Source organism: Abramis brama (assembly GCF_963993115.1).
Source record: "Abramis brama genome assembly, chromosome: 14".
Lineage (NCBI taxonomy): Eukaryota > Metazoa > Chordata > Actinopteri > Cypriniformes > Leuciscidae > Abramis > Abramis brama.
Window position 1 is genome coordinate 31,799,992 of NC_139976.1, and position 20,775 is coordinate 31,820,766.

Genomic DNA, 20,775 nt, shown 5'->3' on the forward strand with positions numbered 1-20,775 from the left:
AGAACCAAATTCTTGGGAGTGATTAAAGCTAACATGTGACTTACTGTGACCATCTATTATATATTAACTGGCAAAAGCATAAATGTTTTATCTGCACATTCTTACCATACATGAACAGTCCACATGCTTGTTTCTTTGTTTTTTTTAAGTTTAGTTTGCATGTAAAATTTGGTATTTCAGTTGGTGTGCCGTGCTTGCCCTGTGCTTGTGAGATATTGTTTACTCTATTTGTTCATTTTTACCCCCACTAGCAAGAATTATATTTTGAAACATTCATAACATTTTACTTTGAGTGTCTTAATAATGCAGACTGTATGCAGTTTGGCATCAAAGTAAAAATCATTTCCTTTTTTTTAATTCCTGTTTACAACCAGTCTTGCTCCTTTTGGCTTTGTGATTGTGCAGAATAATTTAATGCATTTTTGAGGGAAATGCATGAAGACTCACAGATAGATTCTCTCGGGTGCTTTCACACTTTGCACTGAATTGCCTGTCACTAAGGTTACTCAGATCTGCATGATGTGCGTGATATTATGAACTGTAGTCATTGTTAGCCTGCATTTGCCATAATATGTTTTTAGCTATAGCATAGGAACAAGGATGCTTTTTGTTTTGGAGCCTTCTGTTTTTGTCAAAATATACAAATTGGGGAAAGATCCTTTTTTTTTTTTTAAAGCAAACAGATAAAAGGCACTGCAGCAAATGAGGGTAGTCAGTCACAGGAGAATTTAGCACATCAAAAGTCAAAAGTGAAATTGTTTTACTCTGGTCGTGTGCATTTGTCTTGCCATTTTACGTTTTGTAGTTCATCATTTATGTCATCCTTCTGTGTGTGCGCGCTTTGTTGGCTTTCAGTTTTCTTTTTGTAAACCCTTTGTGGGCCATGAATCTCTGTGGATCGTCTTTATTTTGGCTACATCCTCACCTTCAGTTCCATTTCACGTCATAAAACTGCTGTTCTACCTCCTTATAAGACGAACGCCACTGACCAATTTTTTCCTTCTGGTCTCTCTGTTTTCCCACCATTTTTTTCTTGATTTATGTTGGATTTTCATTTGTCTGTTTAAAGAAACAGTTGAACGAAGTACAACAAGAACACTGCCTGCTGGTTACGCTCACAAACCTGTCTTTTCAACAAGATCTTACCAGGCATGGTCGACTGCTCCTATTACCGTCCCTGGGCAAACAAAATGTGGACTGGGTTCCCTCTCCAGTTCACCTTCCAACACGCCATCTGCTTCGCCACTAAAGTCTGCATGGTCTATTTCCTCTGCTTCTCCAATCAAGTCCACCCTAGGAATATCAAACACTTCTCCTGCAAAATCAGTTAACGATGTAGCATCACCCATTAGAACATACAGATCTATGTCATCTCCAATAAAGACTGTGGTTCAACACCCCCAAAATCAAGTTCCAATTTCCTCCAGTCTCCTGTCTTCACCGGGTAAAACTGGCACAGATCCTGTGTCCATTAAGGGGCTTGCTGCTTCATTGTCCTCAAGAGCTAACTTGATTTCTTCACCTGGATCCATGCTAGACAGAACTTTTACCACAGTGACCCAATCTGATTCTATAAAGTCGACCACAAATACATACACATCTTTATCCTTTAAATCTGCCCTGGCCCCCACAAGTATAACAGTGTCCTCTCCAATTCGAAACATAGCAAGCTTGTCCTCTATTAAAACCACCACAGATGCAGCTAGGGGGACACTTATGTCATCGATTTCTTCATCAACAAAGTCTACAAAAGCCAGTACTGAAACAATTCTGTTAAACGGATCCATTTCACCGATAAAGTACCCCTCATCATCCTCTGCATCTTCCCGTCTGTTTTCAGGAGGGGCTTACAGCTTACAAGAAAGGATACAAGCCACAACACAAGCAGCTACGGCCAGTGTTGGTGCAGCCTTCAGTGAGGCTGAGAAAACATTTTACGCTGGCTCTATGTCAAACTATAGTGCGCTAAAATCTGTATCTTCACCTTTAAGATCAAACTTATCAAGTTCTGTGTATGATTCCCTTAGATCTCCAGCCACCACCACACCAATTTCATCCATTTCCATGTCTGTTCCAGTATTCTCCGTGGTCAATGTGCTCCCTGAACCCCAGGGGAAGAAAGTCCCAGACAAAATAACAATCACACCTCAGACACACACTCAAGCACAGCCCTCTACATCGCGAATGAAACCCTCAAAGCCCTCGCTTTTCATTTCCCCAACAGTCCTCAAAGCAGCTGCCGCACCTACATTGACATCCAGTCAAGAGATTCTTAAAGATGTGGCAGATATGAAGGATGATCTGATAAGAATGACTGCAATCTTACAAACAGACTCCTCAGCTGCAGCCAAGAGCTTCCACTCGCATGTTTCTAAAGAGTCCAAGATGGAGGATGAAGAGCCTTTCAGTTTGGTTGAGAAAGTTAAAGAGGACCTTGTCAAAGTTAGTGAAATTCTCACAAAAGATGTCCTGAGTGAGGCTAAAATCTCAAGTAAAGAGAGGGCTTCAGAGGATGAATGGGAAGAGTTCTCCAAAGATGAAATTGAGGAGGCACGACAGAGTGCTCTGCGATCCCTGCCAACATTTGAACCAACCCTTACTGTTGGACCGCAGACAGTGCCAGACAAAGATCTCAATTTAGCTAAAGTGGTTGATTACTTAATTAATGATCTTGGTGCTAGTTCCCTCTCAAAAATAGCTGATGTAAAGAGCAGATATGATGAAATAAAGAAGGAAGGGGAGGAAAAACAGAAGCGCATCATGAAACCGGAGCACAAGCTCAAAATGCCACCCACGGGTATGCGGACCTCTCCCTCAGAGAAAGACTTGAGTAAATTAGCCGATTCCTATAGTGGCACAGATGCTATCCTGGAATCTCCTGATGACTTTTCCCATGAACAAGATAAGAGTCCTCTTTCAGATAGTGGTTTTGAAACCAGAAGTGAAAAGACCCCATCTGCTCCTCAAAGTGCAGAGAGCACAGGGCCCAAACCCCCCTTCACAGATGTGCCTATTCCCCCTGTAATAACAGAAACCAGAACTGAGGTTGTTCACGTTATCAGGAGCTATGAACATCCGGAGGAGGTCTGTGAGCCACTAATGGATGAGGCAGCAGCTTTGAAGAATTCAGTTGAGCCTGAGCCAACAGTTAGCACAATCAAAGATAAGGTAAAGGCCTTGCAGATGAAAGTCAACTCTGAGGAGCTGGCATGCGTCAAAGAAGAAACTCATATTACCACTACAACTCGAATGGTCTACCACAAACCTCAACTGAAAGACGCTGTCTCTGACAGGATTGAAGAAACAATGTCAGTCCGAGACATAATGAAAGCTTTTCAGTCTGGAAGAGATCCTTCCAAAGAATTAGCAGGTTTATTTGAGCACAAAGCTGGCCAGGACACCATTAAAGGAGATGAATTGTCCCCAAGGTTCCTTGAAAAAGACAAAAAGCCCAAAGTTGAGAGAATTATTGAGGTGCACATAGAAAAGGGCAACACAACTGACCCAACTGAAGTTATAATCAGAGAGACTAAAAAGCATCCAGAGTTTATATGCAAGGGTGGCCGAGGTCTCAAGGAGCTTGTTGAAAGGGTTGATGGTGATTATGAGGTTCTTCAAGATGAGGAGGAACTTGCTGCTGAGGAATCACTGCCATTCTTCTTAGACACATCCAGAGTCAATACACCTGTCTCTCAAGAGGAAGAGAGTCGTCCCAGTTCAGCTCAGCTCATTGCAGACGAGTCATATAAAGCTTTAAAGCTTCTAAGCCAGCATTCTATTGAGTATCATGATGACGAGTTGTCCGATTTGAGAGGGGAGTCATACAGGTTTGCAGAGAAAATGTTGCTCTCAGAAAAACTAGACATATCACATTCTGATACTGAGGACTCAGTGGCAGACCAGTCACATAGCATAGCCACTGAGGTACAAGGGGCAGAAAGCGTTTATGGAGAAAAGGTAGCTGGCCCCAGGAAGGAGTCCAAATTAAAGTCAGCAAGGGATTCATCAGACAAATCAGGTAAATATCCCCCACAAGATGAGCAATATGACAAAGTTACAGTATTACATTACACCACAGAACCTGGTAGCCCTAAACATGCAGTCTGGATGCGATTCACCCAAGACAAGCAGGACAGGAATAGAGAGAAACTCATTTACGAAGATAGAGTAGATCGGACCATTAAAGAAGCAGAGGAGAAACTGAGTGAGGTCTCTCAGTTTTTTAGAGACAAAACTGAAAAGTTAAATGATGAGCTCCAGTCCCCTGAGAAAAAGAAACCAACAAGACTTTCACAGGAGACACGGTCGGGGTCCAGCTCAATGTGCAGCAGCCCTGAGAAAAAACAAAAGAGTGCAGCTGAGGAATGGGACAAAGGCAGGCAGAAGATGTTTGGCAGTACAAATGAAAGAAAAAGTGCAAGTCTGCCAAACAGTCCTGAGAGACATATGCTCTCACAGTTCAGTGAGGACAAGCCAAAACAGCAGAAAGACCCTCAGCAGGCAAAGGCAGGTGATGCAGGCCCCCCAGTCCCAGTTAAGACTTCTAAAGTAAGTTCTGTTCGACAAAAGTTTGAAACAGAAGCACAGAAACAGGATAAGAATGTGCCTGTGACACAATCAAAACAACCAGTTAAAAAACTGCCAGAAAGTAAATTACCAGTATATCAGTTTTCCATTGGTTCAAAACCTCCAAAGGCTGATTCCACAGATGAAGGACAAAAACCTTCTAGAAAACTAACAGAAACTGATAAAAGTAAAGTTGCCCCTCAGAGTAGTAAAGCTCAAGGTCCTCCCAGTAGCAGTAGTACTGCTGTCTCAAAGCAATCAGGTGAAAAATCTTTACTTGAAAAATGTACTACATCAGATACTATTGTAAAAAGAACCTCACTTTTTGAGAAGAATAGGGATCAAGAAATCAATAAAACTCAAGCGAGCTCTACTAAAGTGCAATCTCATGACTTGAAAGATGAATACATTGCAGATAAGGATAGTGCAATTAATTATCTTAAAGAGGAGCAATATTTAAAAAGTGGCATTAAAAATGAGACTGTTAAAACAGCTTTCTTGTCTAAGGATGATATCAATAGGAATGACTTTCAGGTAAAGACCCTTAAGAAAAAGACAGAATCTCATATTCCTGTGAGAACATCATCAGCTTCCGCAGACAATAATCAGTCAAAGAATGTGAATCAAGACACATTAAGTAAATTAACTGAAAAGGGCCCATTACATATACCTGCCTTGACCAAACCAAGGGTTCTGGGCCGTTCAGAGATGCAGAGAGAAGAATCTGCAACAAAGAAGTCTGAAGAAGTCTCTGTTGAAGGTAGAACAACAAGTGATCTAAGTGACACTAGTTCAGTGGAAAAAATATCCACAGTTACAACAAGAGAAAGTTTCAAAGGGCTTAAAACTTTACCAGTCTATGTAAGTGTCCAAGTGGGGAAACAGGCTGACAAAGATATGGGAGGAGGAACAAATGGAACATTCAAAAAGATAGCTAGCTCAGAAACTCGTACAATTTTTTCAGTTAAACAGAAACAGTCCACATCTCCTCAAGGCAGTCCAGATGATGACACCTTAGAACAGTTCTCTTTTATTGATAGCTCTGGCAAAAGTCCTATGACTCCAGAAACACCAAGCTCAGAAGAGGTCAGCTATGATCTTACCTCAAGAACCCCTGATCCATTTATTGCATTTATGCCAGGTATTGCAAGCCCAATAGCTGAGGTTTCAGAGGAGTCAGAAGATAGTGAACAAGGCAAAGCTATTTCTTTGAAAGAATCTGAACCAGAAAAAGAAGCCAATGGTAAACATGAAACTAGCCATGAGACAAAAGACAAAAGAGTTGCATATATAGAGTTTCCTCCTCCACCACCCCTGGATTCTGATTCGTCACAGCCTGAGAAAAAATGGTCGACTCCTTCCTCAGAGGCTGAGACTGAAATGATGGAAGTAAATCTCCAAGAGGAGCATGATAAGCATCTTCTTGCAGAACCCATAATAAGAGTCCAGCCTCCATCTCCTGTACCCCCAGGAGCTAATGAAAGTGATTCAAGTGAGGAGGAATCAGTCTTTAAACCCATTCCATTAAAAAAATATACCTTTAAGATTGATGAGGACAAAGATTTGAAGAAAAGCCCACCAAAGAACCATGACAAGAATGGGAATGATAAAGAACCAGGGGAAAATGGTAATGGAAAAGAAGAAGATTATGATTATGAACAAAATGGCAATGATCAGTCCATCACAGATTGCTCAATAGCAACAACTGCAGAGTTCTCTCATGACACTGACGCCACTGAGATTGACTCTCTGGATGGATATGAACTTCAGGATGAGGATGACGGCTTATGTGATTCTATTGCCAAACCATTTGGATTTCCCAATGAGAACAGAAAAGATATTTGGGCATCAGATAATATGTCTAGACCAAGTGATCGTTGCCAAAGTAAACTTGAAGTAATTCAAGAAGAATCACCAGCTGAGGACTGCAATAAGACCAAAGCTAAGTCTGATCCCTCAAACAAAAAGAATGGAAAGGACAGTGAAAATGATGGAAAACAATCTGATCAAGGATTGTCAGAAACTTACTTTAGTTACAAGCTTGATGAGGAGTTTAATACTCCTTTTAAAACTGTTGCAACAAAAGGCTTTGATCCTTGGTCAAGCAAGGGAGGAGAAGATGAAGTAGTGGACGCTAGAATTAAAGATGATGAGCCCAAGCCGTTTGGGCTAGCAGTAGATGACAAGTCTACAGCAACGACCCCTGACACAACTCCTGCAAGAACCCCAACTGATGAAAGCACACCAACTAGCGAACCTAACCCTTTCCCCTTCCACGAAGGGAAGATGTTTGAGATGACCCGCAGTGGTGCGATTGACATGAGCAAGCGGGATTTTGTTGAAGAGAGGCTGCAATTTTTTCAGATTGGTGAGCATACATTTGGAGGGAGGATAGGGGATGGGGTAAGAAAACCAAATGTAGTCACCTCAAATCCACAGATAGTTGAAAGAGCACAAATAAAGACGGAGGACAACACTGTTATATCATACAATATCATTCAGATATGCACTGACCACTCTGACACATCTCATGACATGGAACCTCCCCCCTATTCAGAAGTCAGTTCTTTATGTTCTTCTTTTAAGATAGGACTTAAAACGTCCAATGTTGAGAGGAGAGATTTTGTTTGTGTAGACTGGGATAGTTCTCAAGGTCAAACACCAGAGACTGCACATCAAATAGGACCAGAAACCTGTAGAACAAGCAAGTGCAATCAAAGGACAGACTCATCGAGGGCAGAGCCGCAAGCACACCTCCAAACAACTTGCAATAATTCCAGAAATTGCAGTAATGATGCTAATCTTGAGGCCTTAAATGCTAGAACACATCACTCACTGCAAAGCAGTGTACAACAGCTGTCAATGTCTGAGCCTTGTTCAGTTCAAGTAATAAACGAATATGAGGATTCAGTCAGAAAGAACACTGGTACTTTCAGAGATGGTAGTATAGAGAATAATGATGTTATCTCCCAGTGCAAAGACATTAAAAGAAAGCCACCAAAGTCTAGGTTGCCAGTAAGAATACCTCATCCACCACTGGGTTGTAAAAACGATCAAACATCTTTGAGACCAATTCAGAAGATTAGAAAGGTAGCCAGGAGTCGATTAGATCCATTCCCAGATGTGAAGCCTAAATCTAGCATACCAGTGATGAAGGTCAAAAATGTTAGTTCCTCACCAGTGGGGAAATGTAGGACTACAACAATGGCCAAACAAAAAGTTAAAGCACATCCAACCGAAGCGATAACCACCAACAAAAGATCAAAAACCGGTCCAGTCAGTAGATCAGGCAGTAAATGTGGTCAGAAGACTTTACGTGAGGTTGACAAAAGTTCTAGTAGTCATTTAATACCTAGTAGTGCAGTGAAGTTGGTGGACTGCCTTTCCAGTAAAGAGAAAGAGATGCAGGTATATGATAAGGATGGAGAAAGCAGCACATCAAGGAACACATCTTTGTCAGAAGCATCGCAACCCTCCAGTACATCCAGGTCTGCTAGAGACGTGAGATCACAGGTTGAGCAGTCCGGCAGAGACAGGAGGAGGAGGAGTAGGAGGAGGACTGATGGAGGTGAAGGCAGTCAGGGTGCTGGGCCTCAAGTGGCCCCCTGCGTGGAGATCGAGCCTAGTTTGTAAAACTTTCCACTTGTATGATCTTAGTTGCATGAGCCGTTGTGATTGTCTGTGGTGTGACCTGACTGTAGATGTCATCTTTGTCATTTGTCATTTTCTCTCTCTTTGTGTACTTGTGTACTGGTCTCTAAACCTGTCTTCAGATCTCTTTCTATGGATAAGTCAGTTTTACTGTAGCATGCCAGTGTTAGTGGGTTGCTGGCCATTTTAATTGGTTTCTAGTTCTTGTAAAGTGCTAAGGAAGCCTGTCAATCTCGTGAGCCCACGCAGACACACAGTCCTAGCACAGCAATGAAGATGCCGCATGTTCAGTTTCATATGATATTGTGAATTCACGTTTGAACCTCTGCTGTAGCTGTAGAGACATTTAAATTGACTTCTTTATTTGTGATTCATTTGTTTTTGGTAAGATTATACTGTCAGAAGGTTTTAAACATTTCTTGTTAGATTGATAGGATGCATTCTTCACAAATCTAACATCTTAAAACCACTGACATATTAATTGACTATATCAAAATATTTTATAACTCTTTTCTGAACAATGTCTCCCAACCTATAATTTGGATATGGCCAAAGTATGCCAAAATCTCCCTAAGACTTTTAATTCTCTTTGCCTGATCATAATAGGGTTGTCTGCTTTACTACTTTTCTAACTTCTCTGAATAACATACGTTTTAAAAGATTTTCATGACTTTCCATTTTCTGCTCTCAGGCCCTCAGAGCCCCTGTGAAAGAACAGATTTGCGTATGGCTATTGTGGCGGATCATCTTGGTCTAAGTTGGACTGGTAAGAAATGACACCACCTAGAGGACAAAGTGTTACATAACCACCTTAGCACAAATATACTCTACTTGTTTCTATATGTGTAATAGTGTATGTAAAGTAATTTATTAGAGTAATTTATATCACATTTTTAGGACTAAATGCATTTTTTTTTAAACATTGCTACATTGCGCACATATGGCTTTGCCTTTTGTTGTTGGTTCTCAAAGCATCGGTGCCGCTGTGATCAGTAGGGTGTGCCGTCTGCAGTCACTGCAGTACTGCGCACATGTGTACGGGGGAGTGGTAAAGACAGAGTTGTTAATCTATTTTTAATGTGTTGCAGAGCTGGCCAGGGAAATGGAATTTTCGGTTGATGAGATAAATCACATCCGTGTGGAAAACCCCAACTCATTGACAGCTCAGAGTTTCATGCTATTAAAGAAATGGGTTAGCCGAGATGGTAAAAACGCTACAAGTAAGTATGCCTGTGGACTACATATTTTCTGAATGAGGGTTAATCATATGGAAGGGAGAAGGATGGGTAAGGTGTGGGCAGGGACAGAGACTTCTGCATCCAAATAATTTTCTCAGCCATTAGAAAAGAAATGACTTTGTTTATAATTTAATGGCATAATTTATTTTAGCTGATATGTGCAACCATGAAAATATTTTCTTTTCTCCTTTTAGCGGATGCCTTAACTGCAGTCCTGACTAAGATCAATCGGTTGGATATTGTGACATTGCTGGAAGGGCCGATATTTGACTATGGTAACATTTCAGGCACAAGGTGTTTTGCAGATGATAGCGCAGTTTCCCAGGAGCAGGCTGATGGTAAAGTTTAGCCCCATCTACCTGAACTCTACTTCTCTATGTCTCTCACAAATCTGTAGATTCATAGAACCATCATGGCAAAACACTTATTGCTCCAAATTTAAACCCAGTATAAACTTAAACTCAAGTTTAAGTTTAAATCTCAATCTTCCTTTCTAATCAGTTAGATTCACCAATTATCAACACTGTTATTTCCCAGCCTGGTATTGGACCAGACAGGGATCAGTGTGAACATATATATATATTAGTTATTATGACTGTATGTTTGTATGAAAGCATTAATGCATGTAGCTATGGTTGACACATGACATGACAAGATAATGATGAATCAAAACTTAATCCCATCTCAATAATAGTTTAAATTACACAAGTAAAAAAAAATTAAAAATCACCATAGAGAAACAATTATTTATAAACTGCAATATGAGTCTCTTAGCCCTCTCACTCTAATTAAATACTTGTATACATCTGAATATTATGCAATATATTATATGCTTAAATATTGTTTTTATACTTATAATCGGTGTCTATACGTCAACAGCTTTGATAATGTGGTATTCAGATTTTTACTTAAATTTTTTTGTTTGTAATGTTCTGATTTTTTAGAGCTAGTTGATTTGGTTCATGGTTTGAAACTCTTTAAGTGTGGGACCCCCGGTTCGCCTGGGAAAAATCCTGTCAGATCCAAGGCCACTAAAAAATGTGGGACATTTATTATTGTGCTCTACTGGAATATCTGCTAAGGCCTTATAATCTATTTGTGTGATGTATCTGATGGGTTTAAGATTTGGTTCATACAGGATTAAGATAAAGATTATGTTTATGTGTATACAAAGTATACTCCACAATACAATAGCAACTAACAATTAGCAATAGTGCTCTAGTTTTCTCTACTCTGTTTTCTCACTATACTTTCTGAGATATTAAACATACATGAAAACATAATAATATCCAACCTGCTTTAACAGCATGATTGCCTTAATGTTTCTCTCTGTGTAGTGCTAATGAATAATGATCATACAGTAGTCTGGAAGCTTTATCGATAGCATGGCTCTGGCTACTATGGAATGTCTGCTTGCTGTCAAGCTGTCTGATCCTTCAATATCCCAGAATCCTCTGAACCTTCCTGATAGAGTGCTTCTGCTTCAAATACAGACCAGCTGCTTCTCCACTGCCTACTAAATCTTTCATAGCAACAATTTTGCCTCATTTCAAAGCGCAGCTCTGTAGCATAGTTTCTCTTTCTGTGCTGGAGTAAATCAGTGCTAGCTCTTGCTACAGCTCTTCACTCATGCTATGGTAACTCACTCTGTTATTAACATTGCATTCTTATCTTCATATAGCAAAATCATCCTCATAAGTCTTATGTTTCTAACACTGTTCAACATCTTGTCTTGCTCCATTTGTTTGCAACCTGGTGTCCATGATAGTTTCTACTGCCCCTACTTCATCTATATCCTTTGTATCCCCTATCCCTAAAGAGTTGACCAAGCAATCTCAGTCTATTTCCTCTTCCTCATCATCATCATCCATCTTTCTCCATTTACGTCAGGACCCCACTGTTCCAGAACTTTATATTTAGTGTTGTAATTATCTGCCTTTGAAAATTACATGGTGAACTATAAGATATCTATACCTATACTAATTATACTATATGTTGCTTACCTTTATGGTATACTTGTGATGGAATATTCTGGGTTCACTTATTTTCTATCGGCCATCTGGGGTATCCTTTCGACTACCACAGAAAATAACTTTTCCCTCAGTTTGTTTGTGAAAACAAACTTGCAATAATCCATATACAATAGGAGTCTATGGGGCAAGTGTACCACAAGGTTTAACAGGTGAAATACTGTATGAAGCTTGTATTTTTGCTAAATCACTTAAATGTATTGTTAAGTAAAAATGTTTGTTATTTGAGTTGTAAAGTTATCTGAATTTTACGGTGGGACTACTCTAGTTGGAGGAACTTCTGCAAATAACCCAGAATATTCCTTAAAAGCCATACAGTTAGGGCGTTTTAAATTCAGAAGACCACCCTAACACCGACATGCTCCTACATGACATTTTCAAAGGCCTCTGTCATAACATCTGTTGCTGTGGCGTTGTGCACAAGTAGTGTTCGTCTCCATCTCACTGTGTTGTATCACTCAGGTTACCACAACATTGAGCTGGAGCTCAAGAGTCCCTCAGAGCTGTCCTATGAGCCCCCTACCCCTCTTCGCCAGGATGATTTCTTTAGCGAGGACAGTAGGCAAAACTTCCCCTTTAGTGCCCCTGTTAGACCCAGTGAACTGTCCTTGCCAACCACTAGTGGCTCAGTGTCTACAGATACCAAGCCACCTACTGTCATGGCAGAGGACACCTATATTGGAGGTCGAGAGTCTGTTAGCCAAGAGGATGGGTCAGCTGAAGATGACCTTGGTGTCAGCCACGAATCTGTTGCCCCCTCAAAACAACATGACAGTGAGGGAACCTCCAAAGAATCAGATGTCTTCCCAAACTGGCCAGTAAAAGAGCAGCAGGAACCTAAGATGCCTGTTTGTGCCTCAGCCAGTGAAGCTCCTGGAGAGAGTGGAAAGTCTGGGTTTGATGAAGAGATGACCCAAGAGAAGATAAAGTCTCTCTTGGAGAACATTAAGTTGGAGGAAGGCTCAGAGGATGAGGAGATGACTGAGGAGAGGCTGCAAGAAATCCTCTCCCAAGTGCAGCAAGCAGAAAAAGACATGTCTTCAATTTCAGGTCTGCAGAGTGAGACATCCGGTGCAAACGTGAAGACGGCAACTTCTGGCCAAGGACTGGGTGCTGATAAACAAGGGCAAAGAGAGTTCAGGTACTGTGACCTCTATTAACAAACTGTAGTCATATTATTCCACAAGCTCAGCAGGTTAGGTATGGTTAGGTAACAGGTTATCAAGTAATGTATTTTAAACTTCAATGCATCCACAGCCAAGAGCCAATGTCCTCAACACCTGGAGTGCAAGCTGAGAAGCAAAATGGAGAACATCAAGTACTCCAAGCCCAAGCTGTCTTATCACCAGACGCCAGTGAGTCTTTCAGCAAACCAAAGGGCAAAGCAAGGACAGACTCTGGACGAGAGGAAGTGAGCAGTGAGGCTCTGGAGGACAGAGGACCAAACCACAGGGAGGAGGTTTCCGAGCCTAAAGTCCAGGTACAGTGTTCTTTGAGAGACCTTGAAAAAATGACACCAATGCTCTGTAGATATTCTATGATAGATAAACCAAGTTTGTAACCAAGCATGCACTCACATGGCTCAGGGTGTCTCGATCTGCCCGTTTGTCCAGAACTAACTACACTGTCCAGGGATTCAGCTATTTATTTTGGGCTCTTCTTTTGTGAAAGTTCCAAATGCATTGTAAACATTTCACTTTATTATTTTACTACAAATGTCAGTAGGTCTTCTCTGGTCTCTGAAGTCTCAAGGTGCAAAGAGATGCACACTAAACAACGTAAATATTACCAAAAAGATATTGGTTGCAGTAATACCAGCTGCAGAATGTGCAACCTTGTAATCGTGTCACAGGTAATTAAGGATTCAATATCCTAGTATTTAGTAGATCAAGACTTTTGCAAGTACCTGAATCACACAATAGGGAATTAGGAAGTGGATTGAGACACACCTTCAATACTCATAGTAATCAGGGAACTTCTAATGACATTTCTTTTAAAAAGTACATTTATATGCACTTTTTAAAAAATTCTGACTGAAATCATACCAGATGGGCTAACAGACCTAGACAATGGTAGCTTGGCTTTTCCAACATGTATACACATTTAATTAGACTACAAATGGCCTTGGTATTTTGCGCTTGATGTATATTGTATTTAATACTTGAGTTACTTGATTACGCATCAAAACTATCATGTATACGTGGACAGACTGTAGCTCGACTATGCAAAAAAACTAAACACTTTAGATTGATTATAACTGCACATGTACACGCGAATATGTTCTCCATTGAAAGAAATAATAACCATTATCAAGGCTGGGTCACCATCAATTCTTGAGATTTGTAACTTGAAGAACATTAGTTGAAGGTCTGAAGCATTTCATATGAGCTTGATTGCTCATTCACTGCTGTAATGTGCTGACCTGACTCTAGCAGGAAGCGCGTAGAGATAATGAATACAGCTCTGATGAGGAAGAGACTGTCACCACCAGAGTGTATCGGCGGAGAGTGATTCTGAAGGTACTATGAGTGGAACTCTTGTAGTTTTGGGCCGGTTTGTGTGCTACAAAATTTGCGTGGGCTTAAGTCTGTGTGCTAAGAGGGAATGAAGTGATTAGCAAACTACTTTTCATGAAGAAGTTGCTGTGATTTCTGAAGTGTTTATGTCTCTCTTGTCATCTGTTTTTTTTTTCCTTTCGTCTTTTAATTTTCTTCTTTATTTTTATTAAAGATAGGGTAGGCTATTTTGGAGCGGCTAGCAATAGCAAGCTAGCCTTGAAAGCATAAGATACCACCCTCCCTTCAGAGTGCTCTTCAAAGCCACGCCTCCTTCAAAACATATGAATGCGCACAGCTGAGTCTGCAAAACGTCACGACAGACGGTGTTAAATTACCTTGTAGCAAGATTTGTTATTCAGGGAATGAGGAGGCAGGAACCAGCGAACGTTAAAACACTTTAATCATAAACAAACACAACATGAAAGTAAAGCGGTAGCCCCTCACGGACGACTGCTGCATTAAAATATAATGAAACAACATTAAATAGTCCACGCCTGGTCCTCTCTTTCACTGTCGTTGCTCCTCCTTTAATGCTCCCAAAGCTCCTCTGTGAGAAACGCTCATTAACACTCAGGCCACCGGCCTCGCACTGTTCCCACAACTCTTGGCTTCGTCCTGCTTGCCACGTACCTCATGTCTTAAAGGACATAACATTACACTAATAATGGACTTAAACAACTGAAAGAACTCTGACTTGTACCACCTGACTGTTACTGATTAATTTTTATAGTGTTGCCTTAGAAATGCATAAATCCGCGCCTGAAGACGTGAATCACTCCGAGTAGAACATCATGGGTTGCCATCTATTAATTACTGTAATTCTGGCGTGAACACAGCATAAGCCTGTTGTTTTGGTTCAGGAGAAACTGTAAAGGGTGGCTACTGTTTGTTTGCGGCGCTCTTATAGGACATCCTATCATTGCATTCGGAATGATATTTATGAAATAAATGGACTGACATTTTTTGGTCCTGAGACTTCCACAGAAGATATATGTAAAAAATATATATATATATATTTAGACCACTTCTATTATTGATTGATATCTGGAGTTTCAACCAGTATAACAAAAAGCGTTTATGTAAAACATAACCTACCCTACCTTTAATTAAATGTGCTTGCTAAAGCATCACTACTAATACTTCATATTGATATTAAGCTTCACTACATATTGATACCTCATTTTGTGCATCTTGATTTTACAGATTTGGTTTTAACCAAACCAAATTTTAAAAACATTAATTATATAAAAAAACTAAAAAAAAACTAAATTTGTTCACAGGATTTACAGGATTAATTTAAAGAGTGGCGCTTTTGGCATGTCATTTGAAAGATAAGCCTGCATAAGACAATTGCTCATGCTGTTTTTGTTTTTGTTTTTTTTGCCTGTAGTGATGATGTTGTCATCAGCATGTTTGGTTTGAATCTTTATTTATTTTCTTACACCAGAAAACATTTTTTTTTGCCAAATGAAATTGAAATTACCACGCTTTCTAGATGTCCTCACATACCCTGTGTGTGTGCGTGTCTGAGTCAAAGATATAAAACAAAGTAAAGAATCTGAAATATCTCATCATGCATCCCACCTCTATAGGGTGATCAGGCCAAAAACATCCCTGGTGAGACAGTGACAAAGGAGCAGTACACGGACGAAGATGGAAACCTAGTCACCAGAAAAGTAATGTCCATGCCCACCCCTAGCAGTGTCAGCATCTCCTCACTTTACCACATCTGTTCTCTTCCCACTGTCCCCGTGTCGGTATAAACCAGTACCATGAGTCGTGACTTTACCCCCTTCTCTTAGGTCACCCGTAAAGTGGTGCATCTCACAGCTGCTGTTGAGGAGAAAGGCAGGAAAAAGCGTGGGAAGCGTTCCCGGCAGGCCAGTAGGGCCGAGCAGGAGGAAGAGGGGGGCCCCGGGCCCCACAGAGTGCACACTGAGGTTGGATTCGTGTGCAGTGCTGATGCTAAAACTAGTGCAGGCCTGCAGTGTGCAAAACATGTGTTGTATTAGGAATCTAACTCAAGATTTTGGTTTGACGTGGCTTCATTAATGGAAAACTGATCTGTGTTGATTGATATGCTGTGTTCCCTTGCTGTGAGCGTGTTTTAATGTTGTTCCCACACCGAACAAAAAACATTCAGAAGAGAAAGCAGACTCAAAAATATGTGGGGTTGAATCAGCTTGAATCACCGAAACAGTTTCAGCTGGAGTCCATCCGCATGTTCCGCTGAAGCTGAAACTATGCTGATTAAATTAGGCTGCATCCTAAAACAAATGAAAGTGAAAAATAAACGACTTTCCAGACATAAAGAAGGCCATAGAGGCCATGCATTAACATTTTTTAGGATTTTTTTCTCATGAGCATGACTTACTTTTCATAATAAAAGATACAGGTATCTTGACAAAGCTAGTTTATCTTGAGTTATCTCACAAAAACAAATTAACCAAAAATATAACAGTATTGCATGGCGTATCTATAGTTCAGTCATGAAACTGAACTAGGCTGATTGGCCACTTGTGATCCTGCAGCTAATGAGATTGCTTGCTCAACATTTAAATTGTCTGGTGTTTAGTATTTGCTGTAGTCTAGTCCTGCAGCGTGCTATCAGAGTTCCTCCCCCAGCTCCACCTGCCTACATCTGCTGTGGGATATATATTCAAATAATTTTAAAATAATGAAATTAGTTTTTTATACAAAATATAGAAATGTATTTTTATAAAAATTTCTTTGTAAAGAATGACACTGACTAAACTTAAGACTGACTGCACAGGTGGTGTTGCTGCTCATGTGGCTGTAAGTTCTATAAAAATAGGTTTTGCTCAACAAGAACAAAAATTAGAGGGACCATTGTTGATGTGTCCTGGCTGGGAGTCATTTAATTGATTTCTTTTATAGAGTTTTCTTGTGCTACCATGGATGGGCATTGGTAACCCTGCAGACACTGCGTTGTATGACGGCTCTTTTAGAGTCATCTCTAACATGCTTTATCTGCCTCTGTCATTTCAGGCTGGAGGAGGAGTGAAGGGCAAAAAGAAGGAAGGAAGACAAAGGGAGGAAAAGGGTCAATCGTAACAGTTGTGCTCTTTTTTGGTAAGCCCATAGGCACAAAACTAGAAAGGTCAGTGGAAGTCAATGGGTAGAAAGCAGAGCAGAGTAGAATCCTGCCAGATCAGGCGGTAGATTTGTGTGTAGTCATCAACACAATAGTTTCACCCAGAGAAATGTGCTTTGTTACAGCGATTTTTCCAGTAGACCGCAGCCCACTGATGACATGCAGACACAGCGAATTAGTCCATGCAGTTGTTCTCTTACTGATAGTACTGTGTATAGAGCTCTAGGCCAAGACAAAGTGTTTTGAAGGGTCATTTGGGTCTTGCGTTGTGAATTCACACATTGACTGGACATCTAATGTCTACATGAAATTGAATTCAAATTCAATGAAATTCAATTTAAAAAACAGTGCAGGATCATAAATATTTCTTGCGCATTTTACTTCATAATATTTCTTTGTTCTACTCTTTCCAAATCCTAAAGCTTTTTTTTCTTGCTTTTTTTTTTTTTTTTTTGCAAGATTAGATTTTGAATCTTATATTTTCACTGTATTCTCAGATGTTTGGAAATGTATATATATATTCAGTGCTTCCCGCATATTTTCATTTTCATCTTCTTTTTTATCTTTAGATTTTGAGGCGAAATTCCGAATTTTTAATGCACCTCTGCAATGTATATCAAAAGGCATTTCTTAAAGGGATAGTTTGCCTAAAATTGAAAATGATGCATATGGGGAAGTGTGATCAAAATGTTCTTGGTTATCGTATAATGTCACTTCATATAATGTCACTTCTACAAAAATATATCATTTCTTTCTTTTTGTCCTGTACGTCACTGTGTTTCAGATTTGAAAGTGTTTCGAAACCATTTTCCTGGGAGAAAGGTCACTGGAAACGCACACAAGGTCAGGGGATGAGGAACGTGTGTCTGCAGCTTTCATAAAAACAAATGGTTTTCAGCCAGACGACTTTTGATTTCGCATGAGCATGAAAAAAAAAAAACGTGTTTCTGTCAATAACGGCTAATGGTCGAGAAGACATCGTTGGTGCGACGTTTCAATCGACTGGGGGGGGCGTCCGATGCGAGAAGCTCCATGGCAGCGCTCAAGCACTTCTGTGACCAAAGAGGCCACAAAACATATTGCTGGTTGACAGAAATGGAGGGACTTGTTTGAATCACCTTCAACACTCGCCTTACATTTTTTTCCTCTCGGATCCATAATGTCGGAGTGTATAATGCTGTTGGAGCTTAGGATGTATATAAATTGCACTGTATAAATTTGAAAGTGGGTCACAATATTGTTAATGCACTGGCAAGTGTGTAGGAATGAACTACCAATTCTGATTCCAATTTTAAGGGAACGCTTCACATGCACTTGTATAATTATTAGCAGAAAATGTTTGTAAATGAAAAAAGCCAGCTTGATTTTACCAACTGATATTTCTTTTAAACCTACTGCGGCTCTCAGTGGTACGGACATTGGAGCAGCTGTAGTTTTGTTCAAAGACTTCTTCAGAGTACTAATATTTTCATGCATGTGAATCACTTTATTTCGATTTTTTTAAACGGCATAACACACGAGAGAAGGGGGAAAGATGTTCTGTACGTGTACACTCACAGCCTTGCTAATGCTTACCTTTTCTTTTTTTTTCTTTTTTTAACAAAGATGACAGTATCACACCACCACTGACTCATTGTTCAGCTTCACTAAAATACACTGTGTCCCGTCACATCACAGCGCCGGTTTCCCTATGCAGTTGCAGATAGTGACAGTTACTGAAATCCGAATGCTCACCGGAATGTGTCATGTGGACTGCCGTGATGCACTTTTAACTGTTTTCGTGTGTGTTGGCTCGAAGATGTAGAAGTCTTTCTGTCAGCCTGTCATTTGTAATCATTCTAGCAGTGTTTTACTACTTTTCAAGGCTGCTGTGGTTTTGGGGAAAATTTTACTCTGGTTTTGGTGCATTATTGAGAAATCACCCAAGCATTAATGGATGATAAATCTGGTAACAAACATATGTATGAAAAAAAAAAGCATACACTGGATGATCAAATTAATTATTTAAGCTTATAATAAATTGTGTTCAAACCCTCAATGTGTTTTCTTTCTTTTTCAACATTAACGTTTACAGGGGGGAATCTCATAATGAAAGTCATGTCTAGGGCATATTCATCCCCAAAACAAAAGAAACATATGATATTGACATAAAAATATAAAAACATAAAATATTATTTTCATTATAATTGGGCACGTTTCCCACACACATTCCTCATTACTGTAATGCAGTAATAACAATCATCCTGTCCAGTGTTTTATTATTGTACAAATGTAGCCCTATCATATAATAATGTTGAATTGTACTGTAGAAATACTGTATACTTTAGTTTATTTTATCTTTTTTCTAGGCACTCAACATTTGAGGAAGTGTGGTCAAAATGGTCTTGGTTGACATAATGTCTTAAAACATCTAAATGTTCTTAAAAGTAGAAGACTTGGATTAAACTGCTTGTTTTGGATTACTTTGTGTGTGTGTGTGTGTGTGTGTGTGTGTGTGTGTGTGTGTGTCCTGAAGATAAACAAAAGGAATAAAATGAGGGTGAGTTAATGATGAATGTTCAGGTGAAGTAACCCTTAAATTACATATATTACCAAAAGAAATAAGATTTCAGCAGTGTTCAGCATTTGGCAGTCTCAACTAGTGAAATTCGGATTCAACAGTCAGAAATTGCATTGGCTTGCAGTTCATACTATTTAGAATGCAAGATTTGTTTGGGAGGTTGGTTTCATGGAATACTCAGCTAAACATTTGACATAGACTATTTAATCGAAAATAATAATATTTGGCAGGCCAACAATTGTCTTCCTGCAGGAGGAGCTTTTTATTGGAAACATTTGTACAATGAAAAATATATAATTTGAATGTAATATTTTAGCAATTGATTTAACTGATACTGAACATACAAATAGACATGTGTGCCACAATAATCTTTATAAATATATATATTTTTTAAATCTGGCAAAATCTGATCAGCGCTGAGAAAATGAGCAGCTTGCACATGATCACACTGTCTGTCTGTGTTCTGCTTCAGCAAACGTCTAAGAAACGATTTACGCCTGTTTAGGGATATTATGAGCCTTTGAATTGGAAATACACAAAAAGTTAAAAGAGCAAAAAATTATAAAAAAATTATAAAATTCACAAATAAATTAAATGAGATTTGCAAATAAAATAAAAAAATGTACAAATGTGTTTTTGTCACAAACACAACTCTGCCTAGCATTCATCTGTGATTCTATGGATTTCATAAAGAATGAATAACGTGACGCTTCCTCGTTGTTCCCATAACAGAGATGTAAAGCGTTGTTTCTCTGGCATTTTCAAAGGCTTATAAAATATAAAACTGTGGTTTGGCTTGATAAACAGTCTAATGGTGTAACAATTTCCAAATTTTAAACATCTTTTACTGTACCAATTTTATGGGCCTTATACTTCCTATTCGAGCCAATGCAGAAGAATGAGCAAAGTTATTAAAGGGGAAGACCACCCTGATTTTAAAGCAAATCGTGATTGGATGGAGCGAGAGAGTGCTATGATTGGTCAGCGCAAATGGCTGTTATCTGATTGGCTTAAGAAGAAGGTGGGTGGAGTCCACTTATTTGTGGATTTGCCTGCA

At 39.6% G+C, this 20,775-nt stretch overlaps 1 protein-coding gene across 32 annotated transcripts in view; it reads left to right on the forward strand.

Annotated features, from left to right (window-relative positions):
* ank3b (ankyrin 3b) overlaps positions 1–19,196 on the forward strand; it is a 179,927-nt gene extending 160,731 nt beyond the window's left edge. For 12 of the 32 annotated variants that reach the window (XM_084135601.1, XM_084135604.1, XM_084135628.1 and 9 more), the window contains 10 exons: positions 8,909–8,983; positions 9,306–9,437; positions 9,650–9,793; positions 11,948–12,626; positions 12,743–12,965; positions 13,921–14,004; positions 15,636–15,719; positions 15,846–15,983; positions 17,053–17,136; positions 17,943–19,196. In XM_084135601.1, the coding sequence (XP_083991727.1) occupies positions 8,909–8,983; positions 9,306–9,437; positions 9,650–9,793; positions 11,948–12,626; positions 12,743–12,965; positions 13,921–14,004; positions 15,636–15,719; positions 15,846–15,983; positions 17,053–17,118 (1,625 nt within the window). In that variant the 3' untranslated portion in view covers positions 17,119–17,136; positions 17,943–19,196. Of the gene's footprint in view, positions 1–678; positions 6,935–8,908; positions 8,984–9,305; positions 9,438–9,649; positions 9,794–11,223; positions 11,527–11,947; positions 12,627–12,742; positions 12,966–13,920; positions 14,005–15,635; positions 15,720–15,845; positions 15,984–17,052; positions 17,137–17,942 lie in introns of those variants that run through there. The other 20 variants (XM_084135621.1, XM_084135612.1, XM_084135613.1 and 17 more) reach the window with 15 other exon arrangements.
* Positions 19,197–20,775: the final 1,579 nt, after the last annotated feature.